Source organism: Dendrobates tinctorius, unplaced genomic scaffold, assembly GCF_039654945.1.
Source record: "Dendrobates tinctorius isolate UK_male_01 unplaced genomic scaffold, ASM3965494v1 ptg000140l, whole genome shotgun sequence".
Taxonomy (NCBI): domain Eukaryota; kingdom Metazoa; phylum Chordata; class Amphibia; order Anura; family Dendrobatidae; genus Dendrobates; species Dendrobates tinctorius.
This window is the reverse complement of record NW_027361808.1, coordinates 1,645,982-1,669,522: the sequence shown is the minus strand read 5'-3', so window position 1 is coordinate 1,669,522 and position 23,541 is coordinate 1,645,982. Positions and strand designations below refer to the sequence as shown.

At 45.3% G+C, this 23,541-nt stretch overlaps 1 protein-coding gene across 1 annotated transcript in view; it reads left to right on the top strand.

Annotated features, from left to right (window-relative positions):
• UNC93A (unc-93 homolog A) overlaps positions 1–23,541 on the top strand; it is a 284,218-nt gene that overhangs the window by 150,354 nt on the left and 110,323 nt on the right. The window contains exon 3 of the mRNA XM_073545094.1: positions 10,922–11,151. Within this exon, the coding sequence (XP_073401195.1) occupies positions 10,922–11,151 (230 nt within the window). The remainder of the gene's footprint in view (positions 1–10,921; positions 11,152–23,541) is intronic.

Genomic DNA, 23,541 nt, shown 5'->3' with positions numbered 1-23,541 from the left:
GCTACAACACTGCCCATAGCATTCTCCACCAATTGTAAGGTAGCACTTGTTATTAAGGTTGGGGACACTCGCTTGGCAGCCAAATAATCAGATCCGGCATGGGTTTTCCATAAAACATCAACAGTCCATGTGGTTTATTCAGGCATCATAAACCAAAGCAATATGCAACAGTCTTACAGCATAGCGTCCATGACAGAGCTCCACTCTGTCAACCCTGTAGTCACACAGGTTATGCAATGTCCAATATGCAGGCTTTCTAGCCTCACAGTTATCTCACCCCGTGGCCAGGTTACTTCCTAGCTGCTTCACCACACTGCAGACGTCCATTCCCTACCCTTGGAACTCTCAGACACTTGCAGCCATTAAACACAGCTTCCACATGTGCTATTAGGGAGGCAGTCACATGAGACCTTCCATATGGACCAATCGGGTCCAAGCATTCCCTCATGTGACCTACCCTGGCCACCTTATATGGTCCGTAGCCATGCCCACTGGATCACATGGCTATGACCTCATCACAGGTCCTACAAGCATTCATACACTTTACTATGGCGTTCTAGACACAGCCCCTAGGTGGGTTTGTAGGTAGCTGGTGCAGCCCGTCTCACCAGCTACCTGGAAAGCTCTTCCTGACACTGTGTAACGAAAGCTCAGCAGTACCTCTGCTGATCAACACACATATTCAAGCTTCCATCCCAAGGCCACCTACCTTGAGATACATAACGATCATTCAGCATCCTGCCACTCATCCTCTCTCCTGGGACACCCACACTGCGCCCCCTAGCTGACACAGTGGTCAATACACCACTATATATATATATAAGTATTCTATGTGTATATATCTATTCTTTTGTTTCCTTATTAAACCTGTCAGTGTGATTTTACTGTATCGCGCACTGAATTGCCGTCTTTTCTAAAGGACACTGGGTGCATATTTCTCGCAAGTCACACAGCTGGTCCGTGTGTAATGCGTATTTTTTGCACACCCATAGACTTGCATTGGTGTATTTCGGCCGTAGTGCGCTGACAATCGCAGCATGCTGCAATTGGCATGGACCGTAAAATATGCACGAGAAATATATGAATGATGGGAGCTAACCCATAGAGAATCATTGGTCCATGTGAAATGCGTGTTTTTTACGCCTCTCACTCATCCGTATTTCTCTCTATGTGACGCCAGTCTAAGAGAAAAAAGAATGGATCTACCTGTGGCAAAACATTTTTGTATGCCTGATCACGGTATCATGGGCATGAAATTACTGGTATTGAAAGGCAACTTCACATCTCAGAGAGACAGGAGAGTCTGGGAGTATAAACTTATGATGACCTTTGACACACTCAGAGCAGGAATGAATGTGTCTCATGGATTTATATCTTTTTAAATCAATTAAGGAATTTGCTCCTCTGACCTTGTGGGGCATCACGACACAAAACCAAACCCCCCAGAGGACTATAAAACTTTCACTCCTTATCTATTAACTGTTCCAATATTTATGGCCACAACTGTTTATCACTCTCCCATAATGGTAGTTTTTAATGTCACTTGTCTTATTTATTGCTTTATTTATGTGCTGTGTTGTGTATAAATATTTGTTTCTTCAGATTTTGTATTAGTCAATGCCTGATAAAGAGACCTGAGTAGTCTCGAAAGCTTGCAATTTGCTACCATCTTTTCAGTTAGCCATTAAAAGGTATCAACCTCTGAGGACTCTCAATTCTGACTATTTTTGCACATCTAAGGCTGGTTTCACATTAGCGCTTTTTAAGCGCACGCACGGCCGGGGGTAGCTCCGCCCCCGAGCCGGCTCTCTGCCCGGCGTGCCCGCCCCTTGCTTGTAGCGCCGCCTCCTAGCGCACAGCGGCGCCTGCGATCGGCGCACCCTATCTTTAGCATAGGGTGCGCAGATCGTGCGCAGGCCGTGCGCTAGTTGCGCTTTGACCTGCGCTGCGCACTTTTGACGGTGCGCCGTGCGCGCCAAAATCAAACTTTTCGGATTTTGGCGCGCACGGCGCACCGTCAAAAGTGCGCAGCGCAGGTCAAAGCGCAACTAGCGCACGGCCTGCGCACCCTATGCTAAAGATAGGGTGCGCCGATCGCAGGCGCCGCTGTGCGCTAGGAGGCGGCGCTACAAGCAAGGGGCGGGCACGCCGGGCAGAGCTACCCCCGGCCGTGCATGCGCTTAAAAAGCGCTAATGTGAAACCAGCCTATGTAGCATTAATACTGTAATGATTCATATGCCATTTGGTGGCAGCACAAGGAAAGTACAGGTTGAAATTGCTATATTGCAAGCAATTACTATGTGTTAGGTGTCAAGTTTTCCCCACTGCACAGGGGGAATCTCGAGCCAAGCTTTCTGCAGTCTCCCATTCCTCTGTGGCTGCAGAGATTCCTGCTCAGCAGGGTTGTCGCTCCAGGCATTTTGTCCGGTCTGATGCTAGGCATCTGGTTGCTCCTTCTGGCTCTGCTATAACTCCATGCCTGAGTCAGCAGCAAGTAGACGCTTCGGGGACTCAGTCCTATCTTTTGGGTACTGATCATGCCCGTGGGACGACCTCCCGTTGGAGGTCGGAGGTTAAATGCGCAGGTCCCGCTCCTGCTCAGATTGGTCCACCACTGGGAAGGTCCCAGAAGGACGCCACTATAAAAGAGTCACATGGCCGCTCGGCCATGCGCTAGTATACGCTTATGCTTATCTGTGTGTATGATGATGGATGCATGTATCTGGTGACTGACTCATTAAGATTCCCCTTCCTTTTGATACGCATGTTGGTTAGGGATTCAGAGTGAGAGTCAGCGCCAATGGGTGGCTATGCTCAAGCCACCGTGCACTCAGTACTCTATGCACACTAGCGTCCGACTGTGCTTTCTTGCTAACGGGCACTGTCGTACCACATCAGGTAGCTGTGACCGATGTGCGACACCGTGCGCACCTCTAGCGCTTTCCTCCCCGTCCTGGGTGGTTAGTGGCGTTCGAGGAAGCGGCACTGTGTGCACTTGGTGAGATTATATATACTGTTACCTTTTGCTGGCACCGCAGCCGCGGCACTGAGCACTAATGGTCTAGAGGAGCTCTAGTCCAGTGTCTCTAGGACAGGGCTCTGTGACCCCTAATTAGCTCTCTATCAGCCGAGCTCTGTGAGTTCAACAGGCTCCGGCGTTTGTTTCAGCAGCTCTGTGGAGCAACAGAGTTCGCCTCTATTCACACTGGGTGAAGTTAGCCCACGTGTGAGCAAGCGTTCATCCACCATCTTGTTCCACCATTACTTAGCAGCAGGTTCCATCTCTGAATGGTGGACCCCGAGCTGCAAACGCACCTCATATCTCCTTTCATATTATTTGGTGTGTTCCGCAGGCCCTAACACTATGTAGTGCACTAAATAAAGCCCAAAGGCACCTGCTCATTGCATTATGAAGAGGGCTAACCTGATGCGCTGGTTTATTTAATAAAGGCTACATCTGTACTTCCATCCTGCGGCCTGTTGCTGTTGAAGGCCAGCACCACGCATGGGACACTGTGCAGTGCAATATCATCACTGCATTGCACCACTAATGACTTCAGAAAGGCAAGCCAGAAGAGCAGTCTATGACGACGAATAACAGGGAACAAAATTAGCTGAGTATACTTTTTTCTTATTATGAGATGCGGCTCAGGAGTCGGGGGGCCTGGGATGGCATCATATTGTATATAGAGGCCCATAACACTGTATATAGTGAACTGTGGGAAAAATTATACTGCAAATTGGGGGCTACGTGAGACATCATTCTGTACAAAGAGAGCAATGGAAGACATACTGCACATAAGGACCTTTTAGAAAATTATACTACATACAGCTCTGGCAAAAACTAAGAGACCACTTCTAAATGTTCAGTTTGTCTGATTTTTCTCTTTATAGGTATATTTTTGAGTAAAGTGTAAATTGTTCTTTTAGTCTACATGTTCTGACAACATGTCTCTGATTTTCCAAGCAATATATCTTGTTTTGTTTTTTCTGAAAAGGAGAAATGTTTAAAATTAAAAAAAAAACCCAGTGCTTTCAGACCTCAAATAATGCAAATAAAACAAGTTCATAATCATTTAGAAAGAACAATACTAATGTTTTAACTCAGGAAGAGTTTAGAAATCAATATTTTATGGAATAACCATAATTTTTAAAAACAGCTTTCATACGTCTTGGCATGCTTGCCACCAGTCTTTCACACTGCCTCTTGTGCAAAAATTTAAGCAGTTCTTTGTTTGATGGCTTGTGACTATCCATCATCCTCTTGATTACATGCTAGAGGTTTTCAATGGGGTTCAGGTATGGAGAATGGGCTGCTCACCACAGGGTTTTGATGTGGTGCTCTCTTAATTTTTGCCAGAACTGTATATGCAGCTGTGGGGGCCAATCATACTCCATTTAGAGGACTGTTGGGGCCATTATACTTTTTTTGGGGGCTGTGTTGACATGATACTTGCTATAGGAAGGGTTTTGGGAAGTCATACTGTATATAAGGACTTGTGGGGGACATTAGAGTGGTTTTAGGGGACCAATATGCTAAATATAGGACTATCATACTGTGGCACCCCAGAATCCGGTGGCCACGGTGACACTGCCTCCCTCTAAGGGGTGATGTCATGCCTAGAGGCAGGGGGGTCCCCATGCCAGGAAGCACAGTGTACAAATCAATTCCTGCTCCAGGCCAGAAAGGGGAGCTTCCTTATAAATTGTGGCCAGCAGGTGGGGTTAATGAGTCAGAAAGAAGTCAGCTGAGTGAGTAAACAGGAGAGTTGTCTTGGAAACGGGAGAGTTGGCAGTTGGTCTGTGGAGAGGGAAGGGACAGGAGCAGAGACAAGGGCTCTGGGGAAATAAAATTGCGTATAGCTGACCCCAGAGCTGAGCGCTGATAAAAAGGGACACCAGAGTCCTTGGCTATTTTTTATTATATTTGCACATCTCTAGTGAATATGTATGTGGTTGTGGTACAACCGCATTTTTTTATGTGTGTGACTTATTTTTGGATGATTGCGTTATTTACAATTTGTGGCTGGTGCGCATGCGCCCTCTGTTTCGGGCATGTCTTCGGTGACATGCCAGTCCACCACGGTGGGCGGCGCACGGTCCTGATGTCTCCGCCTACGTGGGTCGTGGCATCGGGTCCGGCCGTGTCGCTCCTCGTTGTGGCACCTTCCCTGTTGACATTTGACCCGGATGTGTGGGTAGTGCATGCGCTGACATGCAGCCATTATAGCGGCGTTGTTTCTATGAGGATGCTCCGGATAATAAACTACAACTACCAGCATCCTCTGGGCCCACTTCCTGTCCCTTATGATTGGATGCTTAGTATGTGCGATCCTTGTGATTGGTTAGATGTGCGCAAACACAATTTTCTCTGAATAATAAACTACAGATACCAGCATTCTTTGAGCCTATTGTTTGGTACATGTGATTGGATGATTTGTTTGAGGTGAAATAGAATTGGCTGAGGGGGATATTTAATGAGCTGCTGAGGTCATGATGCCACTCCCCCTGACGAAGGCACATTGCCAAAACGGGCATTGGCGAAGCAGCACCATCACTGGAAGTTTGGTAGGTCATTACCATGAATGTTTTTTGATTATTTGCATTTAGCAGCTAACCTTAATGATTTCTATGTATAGGATTACTTTTTACTGAGGCTGCTAGTATAACTTATATAACTATTAGGGGATTTTCCCTTTTGGAAGTATTTTGCTATGAAGTACATGAGTATAATGTATGGAATCTATTAGCATAAATATAACAATTTATACCTGCCCAGTGTCAGTGTCGCTTTTGTTGTCCTATTGGGCTCATGATTAGGCACTATTGGCACCTTTTTTATAATATGTACATGTGTGTTTTTATGTCCTTTTATAATTATGAATAAAAATTGGTATTGTGCACGTTCATTATGCACTTTTTTATTTTTTCATTTCTCATATTGGGGAATGTGAAGACATCAAATTACATATAAGGGCTCTGTAGGCCATCATACTGTAAATAGCTGAGTTTTGAGGCCATCATACTGTATATAGCAAGTGGTGAAAGCCATTATACTTTAGGGGGCTGTGGAGGCCATCATATGTCCACCATTAGGCCGCATATGGGGAATTGTGGGAGCCTTCATACTGCATATAGGGAACTGTGGGGGCATCATATTGCATTTAGGAAACTATGTTAATCACCATACTGCATATATGGTGCTTTTAATACAACATACTGCGCATAGGAAACTGTTGAGGCTATCATACTGCATATAGGGGACTGTTGGGGCCATCATAATGCAAATAGGGGACTGTGATGGCCATCATTCTGAGTATGGAGGCGCTGCGGGGGCATCAAACTACATACTGAGGGTTTTGATGACATCACACTACGTACAGTGGGGAAAAAAAGTATGTAGTCAGTCAGCAATAGTGCAAGTTCCACCACTTAAAAAGATGAGAGGCGTCTGTAATTTACATCATAGGTAGACCTCAACTATGGGAGACAAACTGAGAAAAAAAAATCCAGAAAATCACATTGTCTGTTTTTTTTTCATTTTATTTGCATATTATGGTGGAAAATAAGTATTTGGTCAGAAACAAGCAATCAAGATTTCTGGCTCTCACAGACCTGTAACTTCTTCTTTAAGAGTCTCCTCTTTCCTCCACTCATTACCTGTAGTAGTGGCACCTGTTTAAACTTGTTATCAGTATAAAAAGACACCTGTGCACACCCTCAAACAGTCTGACTCCAAACTCCACTATGGTGAAGACCAAAGAGCTGTCAAAGGACACCAGAAACAAAATTGTAGCCCTGCACCAGGCTGGGAAGACTGAATCTGCAATAGCCAACCAGCTTGGAGTGAAGAAATCAACAGTGGGAGCAATAATTAGAAAATGGAAGACATACAAGACCACTGATAATCTCCCTCGATCTGGTGCTCCACGCAAAATCCCACCCCGTGGGGTCAGAATGATCACAAGAACGGTGAGCAAAAATCCCAGAACCACGCGGGGGGACCTAGTGAATGAACTGCAGAGAGCTGGGACCAATGTAACAAGGCCTACCATAAGTAACACACTACGCCACCATGGACTCAGATCCTGCAGTGCCAGACGTGTCCCACTGCTTAAGCCTGTACATGTCCGGGCCCGTCTGAAGTTTGCTAGAGAGCATTTGGATGATCCAGAGGAGTTTTGGGAGAATGTCCTATGGTCTGATGAAACCAAACTGGAACTGTTTGGTAGAAACACAACTTGTCGTGTTTGGAGGAAAAAGAATACTGAGTTGCATCCATCAAACACCATACCTACTGTAAAGCATGGTGGTGGAAACATCATGCTTTGGGGCTGTTTCTCTGCAAAGGGGCCAGGACGACTGATCCGGGTACATGAAAGAATGAATGGGGCCATGTATCGTGAGATTTTGAGTGCAAACCTCCTTCCATCAGCAAGGGCATTGAAGATGAGACGTGGCTGGGTCTTTCAACATGACAATGATCCAAAGCACACCGCCAGGGCAACGAAGGAGTGGCTTCGTAAGAAGCATTTCAAGGTCCTGGAGTGGCCTAGCCAGTCTCCAGATCTCAACCCTATAGAAAACCTTTGGAGGGAGTTGAAAGTCCGTGTTGCCAAGCGAAAAGCCAAAAACATCACTACTCTAGAGGAGATCTGCATGGAGGAATGGGCCAACATACCAACAACAGTGTGTGGCAACCTTGTGAAGACTTACAGAAAACGTTTGACCTCTGTCATTGCCAACAAAGGATATATCACAAAGTATTGAGATGAAATTTTGTTTCTGACCAAATACTTATTTTCCACCATAATATGCAAATAAAATGAAAAAAAAAACAGACAATGTGATTTTCTGGATTTTTTTTTCTCAGTTTGTCTCCCATAGTTGAGGTCTACGTATGATGAAAATTACAGACGCCTCTCATCTTTTTAAGTGGTGGAACTTGCACTATTGCTGACTGACTAAATACTTTTTTTCCCCACTGTATAGGGGCTGTGGAAGCCATCATACTGTTTATATGGAGCTGTGGAGGCATCATAATGCACAAATGGGGCTGCTGGGCCATCATATTGCATATATGGAATTGTGGGAGCCATCATACTGCATATAGGGGGCTGTTGGTCCTATCATACTGCATATAGGTGACTACAACAGGCATCAAACTGCATATAGGAGGCTGTTGGTGCCATCACACTTCATATAGGGGACTGCGGAGGTCATCATAATACATATAAACAGATTTGTACACATAGAGGGCTATGAGCATCATATTTTATATTGGGGGCTTTGGGGTACTTTATATTGCTTATTGGGGCTGTAAATACATAATACTGTATATAGGATAGCTGTGTGGGCCATTATACTGTATCAATCCTGATATGTATGGTTTTCTCAACCCCAATCCTGATATGCATGCTACCCCTCAACCCCCTATCCTGGTATGCATGGTCCCCTGACCCCCCAATCCTGGATTGCATGGTCCTCTCACCCCTCAATCCTGGTATGCATGATCCTCTCACCTCTCTTTCCTGGTATGTATGGTCTTCTTACTCCCCTTTCGGGGTATGCATGATCCCCTCACCCCCCAATCCTGGAAGGCATGGTCCTCTCACCCCCAATTCGGGGTATGCATGGTCCCCTCACCCCCCTTTCTTGGTATGCATGGTCCCCTCACCCCCCAATCCTGGAATGCATGGTCCTCTCACCCCCCAATTCGGGGTATGCATGGTCCCCTCACCCCCCTTTCTTGGTATGCATGGTCCCCTCACCCCCCAATCCTGGTATGCATGGGCCCCTCACCCCACAATCCTGGAATGCATGGGCCCCTCACCCCCCAATCCTGGTATGCATGGGCCCCTCACCCCCCAATCCTGGTATGCATGGGCCCCTCACCCCCCAATCCTGGTAAGCATGGTCCCCTCACCCCCCAATCCTGGTATGCATGGTCCCCTCACCCCCCAATCCTGGTATGCATAGTCCCCTCACCCCCCAATCCTGGAATGCATGGTCCCCTCACCCCCCAATCCTGGTATGCATGGTCCCCTCACCCCCCAATCCTGGAATGCATAGTTCCCTCACCCCCCTTTCCTGGTATGCATGGTCCCCTCACCCCCCCTTCCCGTGTAGCCACGACCAATCAGCGTCGCGGCCCTCTGTCCGCGACCGATTAGCAACGCGGCCCTGTAGCCGCAGCCAATCACTGCCGCGGCCCTGTGCAAAAATAATATTAAAAAATAAAAAAAAGTTATTCTCACCTTCCGACGGCCTCCTGTCTTCTTTCCACGCGCCCGGCCTCGCGTCCCCAGTAATGCTTTGCTGCTTAGACCACTGATTACGTCGGTCTTCTTTCTCGCTCTCATGAGAGTGACGTCGGTCTTCTTTCTTGCTCTCGCGAGAGTGACGTCATCAGCAGTCTAAGCCGCAAAGCATTACTGGGAACGTGAGGCCGGGCACGTGGAAAGAAGACAGGAGGCCGTCGGAATGTGAGAATAACTTTTTTTATTTCAATTCTCTTTTTTTACAGATTAAGGCCTGCACCTGCCGCTGATTGGTCGCAGCCTCGCGGCCACGACCGATCAGTGGCAGGCGCAGCTTACCATTACAAACAGCTGTGCCTGTCGCTGATTGGTTGCGGCCTGCCGGGGGCCTGGCGGCCGCGACCAATCAGCGGCCCGCGATTTCGGTTACAGACAGACACAATAAGGCGTTTATATATATATAGATAGGAATCTGTGGATATCCTCATATTGGATTTAGGGGAATGTGGGTCCACAATACTCCATGCAAAAATTCTGAGGGCCATCACACCCCTTTACGGGACTGTGAGGGCCATTATACTGCATATAGTGGGCTGTGAAGGATATTATACTGCAAATAGGGGAGATGTGGGGGCCTTCATACTGCATAAAGGGAGCTCTGGTTGGTATGATACCGAGGAAAAGGCAACTTGAAAACTCTTTTCTATCTTCTTATAACCTACTCCTGCTTTTTGGGTCTCCAACATTTTCATTTTCAGGAAAACTCTTTTCTATCTTCTTATAACCTACTCCTGCTTTTTGGGTCTCCAACATTTTCATTTTCAGAGTGCTAGACAGCTGCTTAACAAAATCATGACTGCTGTTTTTTGGCACAAGGTTAGAGGAGGCTGGGTTTTATTAAACTGGGAAATTTGCATCACCTGGCCTTTCCTAATGATGATAGTGCACAAGCAATAACCCTAGCAGATTAATTAAGGTCTGTAACCTTGGTTAAAGTTATCTGCGCGCACAAATCTCCAAGGGTGCCAAGCTTTTTTGTAACTTTTAAAATGTAAAAAATGACAATTTTTTTGCTTGCTTAAAATACAAAGGAAATGTGTCATTTTTAACAGTAGGCCTTTTATAGATCATTTCCTATTCAACTTGCTCAACTGTTCATAATAACAGTAATTTTGACTAGGTGTGCCCAAACATTTAAATGCCACTGTACATATTATGGTTATGTAATAGATTTGCATTTTTAAACGTATGTTCATTTTATGGATCCTTTATGTCACAGATACAGGAGGCCCAAATATTTTTTTAACTGGCCCAAATTGTGTTTCTGAAACAAAATGAACCTTACTCCATTTAACTCTCTAGGTCAGGTGAAAAAAAATATTTAGGCCACTCATCAAAGCATCACCATGTTAACATCCTTGCTTACTTTGGACCTGCCACTATGTCCTTTACTAGATTTTATTCACAAGTGGCGCAGCCGGGAGCTAAACTCCTTTTTAATGAACACAACCATGTTAGGGAGGGTTACACAGGCATGCACAGCGTGGGGAGCTGCAGACTAACATTCTTGTACTGTACACTACTACTAATATTTGAAAGTCATTGTTTTGGCTTGTCTTAGCAAAGTGAAAAGAAAACTATGTAATCTTTAATCTTCTAGGTACACTCTCATTCCAACATCTGTGATTTTGGGATTTGGAGGTGCACCATTGTGGGCTGCAAAATGTACATATCTGACAGTGAGTGGAAATCGACATGCTGAGAAAGTTGGAAAGGTTGGAAAAGATATTGTCAATCAATATTTTGGACTTTTTTTTCTAATATTCCAATCGTCTGGAGTATGGGGAAATTTAATCTCATCTTTAATATTTGGACAAACACCAGATGCAGGTAAATACAATAAAATATATCACTCAATATATATTTTTTTTATAAATATGTAGTTGTTTAAAGTAGAATGTGGAGTAGCAGGAGAAATACTCCATAATTACTGTATAAGTACAGTGTGTTCCACATAGCTAATTAAAATGTAAATTCACCTTTGCAAGTCATTTTAAAGTTTTATGTAATTTTATTCTGTATTGCATACAAGTTTATCATATTGTTTTATATTGTACATTTTCTGTACTGTACCAATGATACTGTAATAGAGGACATCATATTCTTTTTTCTTAAAGAAAACTTGACATGTTGAAAATAGTATTTGATCTGCCGGCAGGATATTATAGATCAGATTAACACACAGTTTCATAGAAAAAGGTTCAGTCACGCTATGTGCACACGTGCGGAAATGCAACGGAAATTTCCGCGGCAATTCCGCAACTCCCTGCAGTGGGAAATACGCGAGAAATACGCATGCGTAATTCCCACGAAAAACTAGCATTTTGCAAGCGTAATTAGCTTGCAGAATGCTAGCGTTTTCCAAGCGATCTGTAGCATCACTTGGAAAACTGATTAACAGGTTGGTCACACTCGTCAAACATAGTGTATGACAAGTGTGACCAACTTTTTACTATTGAGGCCGCCTATGCAGCATCAGTAGTAAAAATATATAATGTTATAAGTAATAATAAAAAAAAAATCGTGATATTCTCACCTTCCAACGTCCCCTGCAGCATTACCAGGCCTAAGCGATGCTCCCGCCAAGTCCCGTTCCCAGCAATGCCTTGCAACAATGACCCCAGATGACGTAGCATCTCGCGAGACCGCTACGTCATCACAGGTCATTGTCGCAAGGCATCGCTAGGAACAGGACTTGCCGGGAGCATCACTGAGGCCTTGGAACTCTGCGGTGGACGCCGGAAGGTGAGAATATCACGATTTTTTATTTTAATTCTATTTTTTACAGGGATATGGTACCCAGGGCCTGGAGGAGAGTCTCCTCTCCTCCAGGCTCTGGGTACCATCCACACATTTTCCGCTTACTTTGCGCATGGTGGGCATAGCCACATGCGGAAAGTGAGAGGAACAATGCATTCCTATGTTTGCAGAATTCACATGATTCCGCAAAAAGAATGAGCATGCTGCGTATTTTTCCACGATGCCATTCTGCCGTGGAAAAATTCTCAGTATTAGCATGTGCGGAATGCTATTGAATTTAATGGGTTTCTTATTTTATGCATTTTCGTGGTGAAAAAACGCTGCAAAAGTGCATAAAATCTGTGGGAATTCCGCACGTGGGCACATAGCCTAAAGGGCCTGTCACACTAGGCTATAACGTCACTGGTTTTTGTGACATTATAGCAATATCGCTAGCAATATCGCTATGTCTGATACTTACCTCTGACCGCTGCCCCGCTGGTTATCGCTGATCGTGTGAGAACGTCCTGAGTCATTTCTCATCGTCAGCTTCCTACTGGGGCTTCCTGTTGTGACGACGAGCGACGCGTGGACGTGGGCGGGAGGATGTCAGGATCGCCGCGTCTGACAGGTAAGTAGCAACCCCTGACCCCTGCGATGTCGCTGGTGAGATTTGCCTGTGTGGCAGCTCACTAGCGACCACTTAGCGATGTACCAGAGATCCTGACCGCGTCATATCGCTGGTCGGGATCGCTGGTACATCGCTAAGTGTGACAGTACCTTTAAACTTGCATTTTATTAATTGAAGTTCCTGGTGTTTGTATGCATTTGAGTCCAGTGGGTGGTGATATTAACCCCTTTTCCCCTCCTAGGTGGTTTGCACGTTAAAGACCAGGCCATTTTTTACAACTCTAACCACTCTCACTTTATGAGGTAAAAAGTCTGGAATGCTTCAACAGATCCCATTGATTCTGATACTGTTTTTTTCAAGACATATTGTGCTTCATGAAAGCAGTAAAATTTAACTTGCGTTTCTTTGTGAAAAAAATGGAAATTTGGCGAAAATTTAGCAATTTTCAATCTTTGAGTTCTTATGTCCTTAAATAGGTAATACATAACATTTCCAGCATGTCTACTTTACATCAGCACAATTTTTGAAACAATTTTTTTGTTAGGAAGTTATAAGGTTTAAAAGTTGACCAGCGATTTCTGCTATTTTCAACAAAATTTACAAAACCATTTTTTTAGGTACCACCTCACATTTGAAGTAACTTTGAGGGGTCTATGATAGAAAATACCCAAAAGTAACTCCATTCTAAAGCCTGCACCCCACAAAATGCTCATAATCACATTCAAGAAGTTTATTAATCCTTCAGGTGCTTCACAGGTATTTTTGGATCGTCAAAAAAATGAACATTTACCTTTTTTCACAAAAAAATTACATTAGACCAAAATTTTTTTTATTTTCACAGGGGTAACAGGAAAAAATTTGCCCCAAAATGTGTTGTGCAATTTCTCCTGAGCATTCCAATACCCCATATGTGGGGGAAAACTACTGTTTGGGCACACAGCAGAGCGCAGAAGGGAAAGAGAGACATTTGACTTTTTGAATGCAAAATTTGCTGGGACAATTGGCAAACGCCGTGTCGCATTTGGAGAGCCCCTGATGTGCCTAAACAGTGAAAATTGCCAACAAGTCACACCATTTTGGAAACTAGACCTCTCAGGGAACTGATCTAGATGTGTGTTGAGCACTTTGTACCCTCAGGTGCTTCACAGAAGTTCATAACGTTGAGCCGTGAAAATAAAAAATAAGAATTTTCCCTACAAAAAAATGTTATTTTATCCCCAAATTTTGCATTTTCATAAGGGTAACAGGAGAAATTGCACCATACAATTTGTAGTGCAATCTCTCCTGAGGACACCGATACCAAATATGAAGGAGAAAACTACTGTTTGGGTGCATGGCAGGGCTCGGAAGGAAAGGAGTGTCATTTGACTTTTTGAAAGTAAAATTTCCTGGAATCATTAGCAGATGCCGTGTCCAATTTGGAGAACCCATGATATTCTTAAACAATGGAAACCCCCACAAATGACCCCATTTTGGATACTAGACCCCTCGAGAAATGTATTTAGATGTGTGGTGAGCACCTTGAACCCCCAGGTACTTCAGAGAAGTTTATAACGTTGAGCCGTGAAAATAACACATTTTCCCCACAAAAATGTTATTTTAGCCTTACATTTTGCTTTTTCATAAGGGTAACAAGAGAAATTGCATCATGCAATTTATCGTGCAATTTCTCCTGAGTATGTCGATACCCCATATGTGGGGGAATACTACTTATGAGGCACAGTATCATACCTCCCAATGTTTGAAGAAGGGAAAGAGCGACAAAGGCTGCACATTTTAGGCCATGCCCCCGACCACACCGATTTCACAACTAGTCACATCCATGTCCACACCTAATTGCACTCATTTTGCACTGCTGATCACACTGACTGGTAATGAGGGCACAGTGGATGGCATTATGAGCACAGTGGCTGGTACTGTGGGCACACTGACTGGTACTGAGGAAAAGAAAGAGAGAAAACAGAGAGAGAGAGGAAAAGAAAACAGAGAGAGAGAAAGAAAGGAGAGCGAGAAAGAAAGAAAGAACAGAGAGAAAGAAAGAGGGGAAAGAAAGAACAGAGAGAGAGAAAGAAAGAGGGGAAAGAAAGAAAGAACAGAGAGTGAAAGAAAGGGGGAAATAAAGAAAGCACAGAGAAAAAGAAAGAAAGAGAAAGAAAGAAAGAACACAGAGAGAAGGAAAGAGGGGACAGAAAAAAGAATAGAGAAAGAGAAAGAAAGAAAAGAGAGCAAGAAAGAGGAGAAAAATAAAGAGGGGAAATAAAGAACAGAGAGAACAGATAGAAAGAACAGAGAGAGAAAAAACAGAGAGATAAAGAGAAAGGAAGAACAGAGAGGGAGAAAGAAAGAGGGGAAAGAAAGAACAGAGAGTGAAAGAAAGAACAAAGAGAGAAAAAAGGGAAAAGAAAGAACAGAGAGAAAGAAAGAGAGGGAAAGTTAGAATAGAGAGAGAAAGAAAGAGGAACGAAAGAACAGAGAGAGAAAGAAAGAGGGGACAGAAAAAAGAATATAGAGAGAGAAAGAAAGAACAGAGAGAGAAAGAAAGAGGGGGAAAGAAAGAAAGAGGGGAAAGAAAGAACAGAGAAAGAACACATAGAAAAAAAGAACAGAGAGAGAAAGAGAAAGGAAGAACAGAGAGAGAAAGAAAGAGGGGAAAGAAAGAGCAGAGAGAAAGAAAGAAAGAAAGAAAGAAAGAGGGGAAAGAAAAAAGAGAACAGAGAGAGAAAGAAAGAGGGGACAGAAACAAAGAACAGAGGGAGAGCAAAAGAAAGAAAGAAAGAGGGGAAAGAACAGGGAGAGAAAAAGAGGGGAAAGAAAGAATATAGAGAGAGAGAAAGAAAGAGAAAGAAAGAAAAAGAAAAAAGAAAGAAAGAGAACAGAAAGAGAAAGAAAGAGAAAGAGGGGAAAGAGAGAAAATACAGAGCGATAGAGAAAAGAGAAAGAAGTAAAGAAATAAAGAACAGAGAGAAAGAAAGAGAAGAAAGAGAAAGAAAGAAAGGGGAAAAGAAAGAACAGAGAGAGAAAGAAAGAACAGAGAGAAAGAAAAAAAGAAAAATTAGAGAGAGAAAGAAAGAACAGACAGAGAGAAAGAAAAAGAGAGAAAGAAAGAACACCTCGTACACATGCAGCTCCGTACACCTCGTACACACACTGCTCTGCTCCGTACACCTCATATACACGTGGTTCCGTACACCTTGTACACACGCGGCTCCGCTCCGTACACCTCGTACACACACGGCTCCGCTCCGTACACCTCATACACACATGGCTCTGTACACCTCGTACACATGCGGCTCCGTTCCGTACACCTCACACACGCCCGGCTCTGCTCCGTACACCTCATACATGCACGGCTCCGCTCACCTCGGACACACGCAACTCCGCTCCCTACGCCCCGTACACATACAGCTCCGCTCTGTACACCTCATACACACGTGGCTCCGCTCTGTACACCTTATACACATTTGGCTCCACTCCGTACACCTCGTACACACACGGCTCCGCTTCATACACCTCATACACCTTGTACAAGTGAGGCTCTGCTCTGTACACCTCATACACATGTGGCTCTGCTCTGTACACCTTGTACACATGCGGCTTCACTCCATACACCTCGTATACACAGGGCTCCGCTCCGTACACCTTGTACATACACGGCTCCGCTCCGTACACCTTGTACACACATGGCTCTGCTCCTTACACCTTGTACACACACGGCTGTCCCGCGAGAAACGGGACAGTTGGGAGCTATGCAGTGCAAAGCTCAGAAGGGAAGAGGCGCCATATAGGAGTTCAGAACCCCCCATATGTGAACTCTTTTTACAAACTACACTCCCCAATGAATTCACCTAGGGTTGCAGTGATCATATTGACACCACATGTGCCTCACAGAATTTTTGCATTATTGAACAGTGTAGAAAAAATAAATTACATTTTTAGCACTAAAAGGTTGTTTTAGCCCTAAGTTTTTATTTTTCTAAGGGCTGCCAATACCCTACATGTAATGGGGAAATATTTCTCAGTCACTACAAAGCTCAGCAGGGAAGGAGCGATGTACTATAGTGCAGATTTTAATGTTATGGTTTGCGGGCGCCATGACCCATTGGGAGAGCCGCTGAGTTGGCAGAACAGCAGAACCCCCTCATGAGTGACCCCATTTTACAAACTGCACCTCTTAACTAGAGATGAGCGACTTTGCCTTTTTTAGGGTCAAGTTAGGTTACATGAAACCCGACTTTCGCAAAAGTCGGGTCGAACGAAATCGGCCGACTATAGGGAAAAGTCGGAGGCTGACTGAAACACGAAACCCAATGCAAGTCAATGGAGAAGCAAAGTCGGCTTGGAGTGGAGGACAGTAAACACACCTACAGTGCCCATTTCAATGCCAAAAACATCAATTCTTATTACTGAAGCTTGTCAACCTTAATTTACTTCATAATAATAGTTACGCATTGAAAACTGGGGGTTATTTGGCTAAAGTTGTGGGGGGGTAGGACTGGCTCCAGGTTTTCGTGTGCCCTGGGCCAAAGAGTGTCAGTGCGCCCCTTTAACACATACCACAACTCATGATGCTCCAAAACGGCACAGAAATATAGGTATAGTACAATGACAAATACTTCACTGCTTACATGACATGACTGATCTATTTTACAATAGCTCAAAAAAAGGACAGTATATTACTCCATACAGTATTATGGCCACCACAATGTGCGCCATACAGAATAATGAGCCCCATATATTTCTCCATAAAGAATAATTGGTCACATATAATGTTCCATACAGTATATGATGAGCTCCACATAATGCTACAGTATATGATGGTCCCCATGGACGATGCTCCAGTGTGTTATGGGCCCAAATAATGCTCCATATATAATGGGCCCCATTTCTAATGCTCCAGTGTATAATGTGCCCCATAGATGCTGCTCCAGTGTCTGATCTGCCCCATTAGAATGCTCCAGTATATGATGGGCCTCATGGATGATGCTCCACTGTATGATGGGCCCTAATAATGCTCCATATATAATGGGCTCCATTTCTAATTCTCCAGTGTATAATGGGCCCCGTAAATGCTGCTCCAGTGTCTGATGTCCACCATTTGGAATGCTCCAGTATATGATGGGCCTCATGGATGATGCTCCAGTGTATGATGGGCCCTAATAATCCTCCATATATAATGGGCTCCATTTCTAATGCTCCAGTGTATAATGGGCCCCGTAAATGCTGCTCCAGTGTCTGATGTCTCCCATTTGGATTGCTCCAGTATATGATGGGCCGCATTTTTAATGAACTCAAGCATGGTATGTGAAAAGAGCTTCATGGAGTAATCTGAAGTGTGTGCTGCCGCATCCTTCACTTTTGGTGGGGGTGAAAGACACAAGGAAAGGGGTTGCTCCTGACCAGAAGCCTGCACTTACGACTCAGTACTTGCATTTTGTTAAACTTCAGAAGAGGAGGTGATAGAGCTGGAGGCTGTTTCAGCAATGTAAGCCAAAAACAGTTCCTGATGCTCAGGCTTTAAAAGCAAAAAAATACTAAATACCCTTATTATTACTATTACCTTTTTGCATTATTTGCACTTTATTTTTTACTTTTTATTTCAGGATATTTGTTTTTTGCTTTCTGTTTTCTCCGGTTTAAAAGCAGTCTACCTACTCCCAGAAAACTGAGCCTTACAGGCCTTCCAGAGCTGCACCATGACGCAGGCTCAACACCTCCTGCCTTAGCTGCTATTGTGTTTTTGGCACTACCAGCAGGGCCCACCGTTGTAACTGTTTTCCCTTCCCCTTGTCTTGTTGTTTTAGTTACCGGCCTGCGGGCGGTGTCACACAGGACTGTATCACGTGCCGCGTCTTGTTGTTTACAGTTACCAGCCTGTGGGTCGCATCACACAGGACGGGGCATCGTGACACTATCACCAACCAACAACTTTTTTTTTCTTTTCCTGCTGAGCCATGGACCCAGTTCAGCCCTTTGCCCAAATGTTGCAGACTCTTACTAATGAGATTAGGGGGCTGCGCGGAGGGTTTGTGCGGCAGCTGCGGCTGTTGGTGGGCTCTGGGGGCTTGGTTTAGGAACAGGCTCAGCCAGAACTCAAGATATCCCTCCCTGACAGATTTTCTGGAGGGAGAGATCAATTCTTGGTATTCCAGCAAGCCTGTAAATTGTATTTCAGGCTGCGCCCTCGTTCATCAGGGAGTGAAGAGCAACGGGTGGGAATCATTATGTCCCATCTTAAAGGGGATCCCCAATCCTGGGCCTTCTCCCTACCGGACAATTCTCCATCATTGGTGTCCGTGGACGAGTTTTTTGTGGCTTTGGCGCTTGTGTATGGGGATCCTGATGGCATCGCCCTCGTGGAATCCCGACTCCATAGGTGTAAACAGGGAGCCCGGGTTGCTGAGGAGTACTGTTCAGAGTTTAGGAGATGGGCCACTAATACTCAGTGGAATGACCCTGCACTTAGGAGTCAATTTGTGCAGGGTTTGTCTCCAAAGGTGCAGAATACTCTGGTGCAGTACGCCGCCCCCAGGTCGCTGGAGGCCGTCATGTCCCTTGCCATCCGGGTGGATAGACGCCTTAGGGAAAGACATATACAGAAAGTGCCCCCTGATGTCCTCGCTAGGGAGGAGGACCCACCAGTATGGACGGAGGAACCCAGACAGCCCGGTGTTGTTGAGACAAAAAAGCGGGTGTCTGCGGCTCGTCGTGGTGGGGGGTATGCTTTTCCTGTGGGAAGCCTGGACATTTTATGAGAGCCTGCCCAGTTCATGCCAAGTCTCCAGACGAACCTATTCAAGTAGGAGTAGCTAGGTTGTATTCAGAGCTGCCTACGCTTCGGGGAGTGGTGTCAGCATGTTTGTACTGTGGGCAGACTGGTCAAGTCTTGAAGGCTTGCCCATTGTGCGCCCAATTATCTGTGCCATCTGAGAAGCCGCATTCCCCTGGTCGCTTGGAGGGAGGCGACCAGGGAGTATACATTTCCTCCATTTTGCCCTCCCAAGGTACCATGTAAGCAGAGGTCTTGGCTGGAGGGGTACCTGAGGTGATACCGGTGCTTGTGGACAGCGGAGCAGGAGTCAGTCTGGTGGATGCTCGCTTTGTCCAGACTCATGGTCTGAGGTGTAGGACGCTAACCCAACCTATAAGTGTCCAGGCCGTAAACTCCGTTCCACTGAGCCAGGGGAGCTTGACCCAAGTTGTAGAGAGTATCCATCTGTGTATAGGACATCATGAGGAGTCCTTGTCATGCTACGTCTTGGAGGGAATGCCAGTACCTATTGTTTTAGGCCTCCCTTGGCTGAAAAGACACAACCCTGTAATAGATTGGCGGGCAAGGGAAGTGGTCAGCTGGGGGCAGTCGTGTGAGGGCTGCTGCCTAGGAACTACTGTCTCTGCAGTCTCTCTTCAACGGACCTCGTCCTCTCCGGTGAGAGCAGCAGATGTGCTGCAGGAGAGTAGGGGCAAGTCTCAACCCTCGCCATTGGCCAACCCTGGGAGGTGCAGACCTCTTGGTGGAATGGGTTGGAGTGTGATGTACCCCTTGGTGAAGTGCGGGGGTGTGAGTGTGGTGACACAGGGGGACGCCTCTGTTGTCAATCCCAGAAAGAGTTCTCCAAATGGTGACAAACGTACGAGTGGCAATAAACGTTCGGGTCTGGACCTGTGTGTGAACGAGCGTGTATGGGAAGCCACCAAAAAACATCCAGTGGAAGTGTGTCGTGGAGTGTTACCAGCTCATACCAAACATACACATACACAACTCGTTCCCCAGGTCAGCGCTTCTGAGAAGTGTGGTGCCTCCGTTTCATTGCCAATACCAGCGGGCTCGTTTGTCATCAACCTGACATGCAGGTAGTTGCAGGGGTGAACTCTAGGTCTGGGCCTCCCCGCTGTAGGTGGTTCCCTGATGGGGAGTGGTTTTGAGGGTCCACAGGCCCCTCATTAAGGGGAGGGTACTGTCATGATCCATACTGGATCAGGACAGATAAAAGCACAGGTAACCTTTTTTTTCTCAAGCTGTGCTTAGAGATGTTTTTGCCCCCGGTGGCCATTTGGATTATTGCACTGTGGTGTTGTTTGTTCCAAGTTTGCCCCCGGTGGTGGTGAGCGTCATTGCACTCTGTTTCTTTAGTTAAGTGCACATTTATAATGCAGGTATGATTGCTGGCTCTGCTATAAAAGAGACACAGGTGTGGCAATCAGCGTTGGTGATAGTATTAATTTCAACCTTCCTTGGTGGAGGAAGGAGCTGGAGAACGTTCCTTGCAGCACTGTCTTAGCCCTGGTGTGGAAGGAGTCATAGGGGATTTCCTTGTAGCTCTGACAGAGCAGCGTTTCAGGAGGAGAGCTGCATTCTGGTGGTGGACTCTGTTGCCAGGAGCAAGTGCAACAGAGTAAAGTTAAGTGGTGTTTCCCTGTTTGTGTTTTTCCTTAGAGTGTATTAGTACAGCGGTGGGGCAGGTGCATGCGCCACCCAGCTCCTTAGCAAGGGATAGGTGTAGGGTGTGCTAGGGCGACAGGTATCCTGAGCGGTGCCCAGTGCGGAACCGGCATAGGAAACGTTAGGAGCGTTAGGGACACTGACTCAGGGGAGTGCAGGAGGTCTCCAGGTCCCCTTTCCCTATCGCAGGGCCCACCGTTGTAACTGTTTTCCCTTCCCCTTGTCTTGTTGCTTTAGTTACCGGCCTGCGGGCCGTGTCACACAGGACTGTATCACGTGCCGCGTCTTGTTGTTTACAGTTACCGGCCTGCCAGTCGCGTCACACAGAATGGGTCCAAGTGACAACCACCATCAGTACCACGTGGCCCCCCACGCCCACGTCCACCTCCTCTTCCACCATATTTCCTCATGTTTTGGAAAATGGAAAACAAAATTCCAGAAGATATATGGTACTGTATCAGAAGTGTACAGCTCTATACAGTCTAGGGATAACAGTAAATATCCATATATATTTCATGAGTTATACACAGGGTGCTCACAGGCTCAGTATGGATTACCCAATAAAATAAAAAGTTGAAAAAGGGTACAGTATCACCAGATACAAGGTATATATAGTATTATGTAAACATTCTGAATCTCCATATACATTTCCGGAGTCAGACACAAGCGCTCTCAGGCTCAGTATGGATTACACAAGAGTATGAAAAGCTGTAAATGGGTAATGTAACACAAGAATACAGCTGTATACAGTGTTGGGGTAATCTTAAAGCTCCTAATATATTGCCGGAGTAACATACAGACGTTCACAAGCTCATTATGGATTACACCAGAATCTAAATAGCTAAAAAGGTTACTGTATCAGAAGCGTACAGCTGTACACAGTGTTGGCCAAATTTGAAATCTCTGTATATATTTCCGGAGTCACCCTCAGACGCTCACTCAGTCTGGGTTTGACCATAATAAAAAATGTTGTAAAAAGGTACTGGATAACAAGATAGCAAGTATATATATTATAGGGTACAATTGAAATCTCTGTATACATAGTCCCGCAGTCACTCTCAGACGCTTACTCAGTATGTATTTGACCGTAATACTAAATGTCGAACAAAAGTACTGTATAACAAGATACAAGCTGTATCATGTATAGGGTAAAAATTGGTATCTCCGATTCACCGTATACAGTGGGGAAAAAAAGTATTTAGTCAGTCAGCAATAGTGCAAGTTCCACCACTTAAAAAGATGAGAGGCGTCTGTAATTTACATCATAGGTAGACCTCAACTATGGGAGACAAACTGAGAAAAAAAATCCAGAAAATCACATTGTCTGTTTTTTTTTCATTTTATTTGCATATTATGCTGGAAAATAAGTATTTGGTCAGAAACAAGCAATCAAGATTTCTGGCTCTCACAGACCTGTAACTTCTTCTTTAAGAGTCTCCTCTTTCCGCCACTCATTACCTGTAGTAATGGCACCTGTTTAAACTTGTTATCAGTATAAAAAGACACCTGTGCACACCCTCAAACAGTCTGACTCCAAACTCCACTATGGTGAAGACCAAAGAGCTGTCAAAGGACACCAGAAACAAAATTGTAGCCCTGCACCAGGCTGGGAAGACTGAATCTGCAATAGCCAACCAGCTTGGAGTGAAGAAATCAACTGTGGGAGCAATAATTAGAAAATGGAAGACATGCAAGACCACTGATAATCTCCCTCGATCTGGTGCTCCATGCAAAATCCCACCCCGTGGGGTCAGAATGATCACAAGAACGGTGAGCAAAAATCCCAGAACCACGCGGGGGGACCTAGTGAATGAACTGCAGAGAGCTGGGACCAATGTAACAAGGCCTACCATAAGTAACACACTACGCCACCATGGACTCAGATCCTGCAGTGCCAGACGTGTTCCACTGCTTAAGCCTGTACATGTCCGGGCCCGTCTGATGTTTGCTAGAGAGCATTTGGATGATCCAGAGGAGTTTTGGGAGAATGTCCTATGGTCTGATGAAACCAAACTGGAACTGTTTGGTAGAAACACAACTTGTCGTGTTTGGAGGAAAAAGAATACTGAGTTGCATCCATCAAACACCATACCTACTGTAAAGCATGGTGGTGGAAACATCATGCTTTGGGGCTGTTTCTCTGCAAAGGGGCCAGGACGACTGATCCGGGTACATGAAAGAATGAATGGGGCCATGTATCGTGAGATTTTGAGTGCAAACCTCCTTCCATCAGCAAGGGCATTGAAGATGAAACGTGGCTGGGTCTTTCAACATGACAATGATCCAAAGCACACCGCCAGGGCAACGAAGGAGTGGCTTCGTAAGAAGCATTTCAAGGTCCTGGAGTGGCCTAGCCAGTCTCCAGATCTCAACCCTATAGAAAACCTTTGGAGGGAGTTGAAAGTCCGTG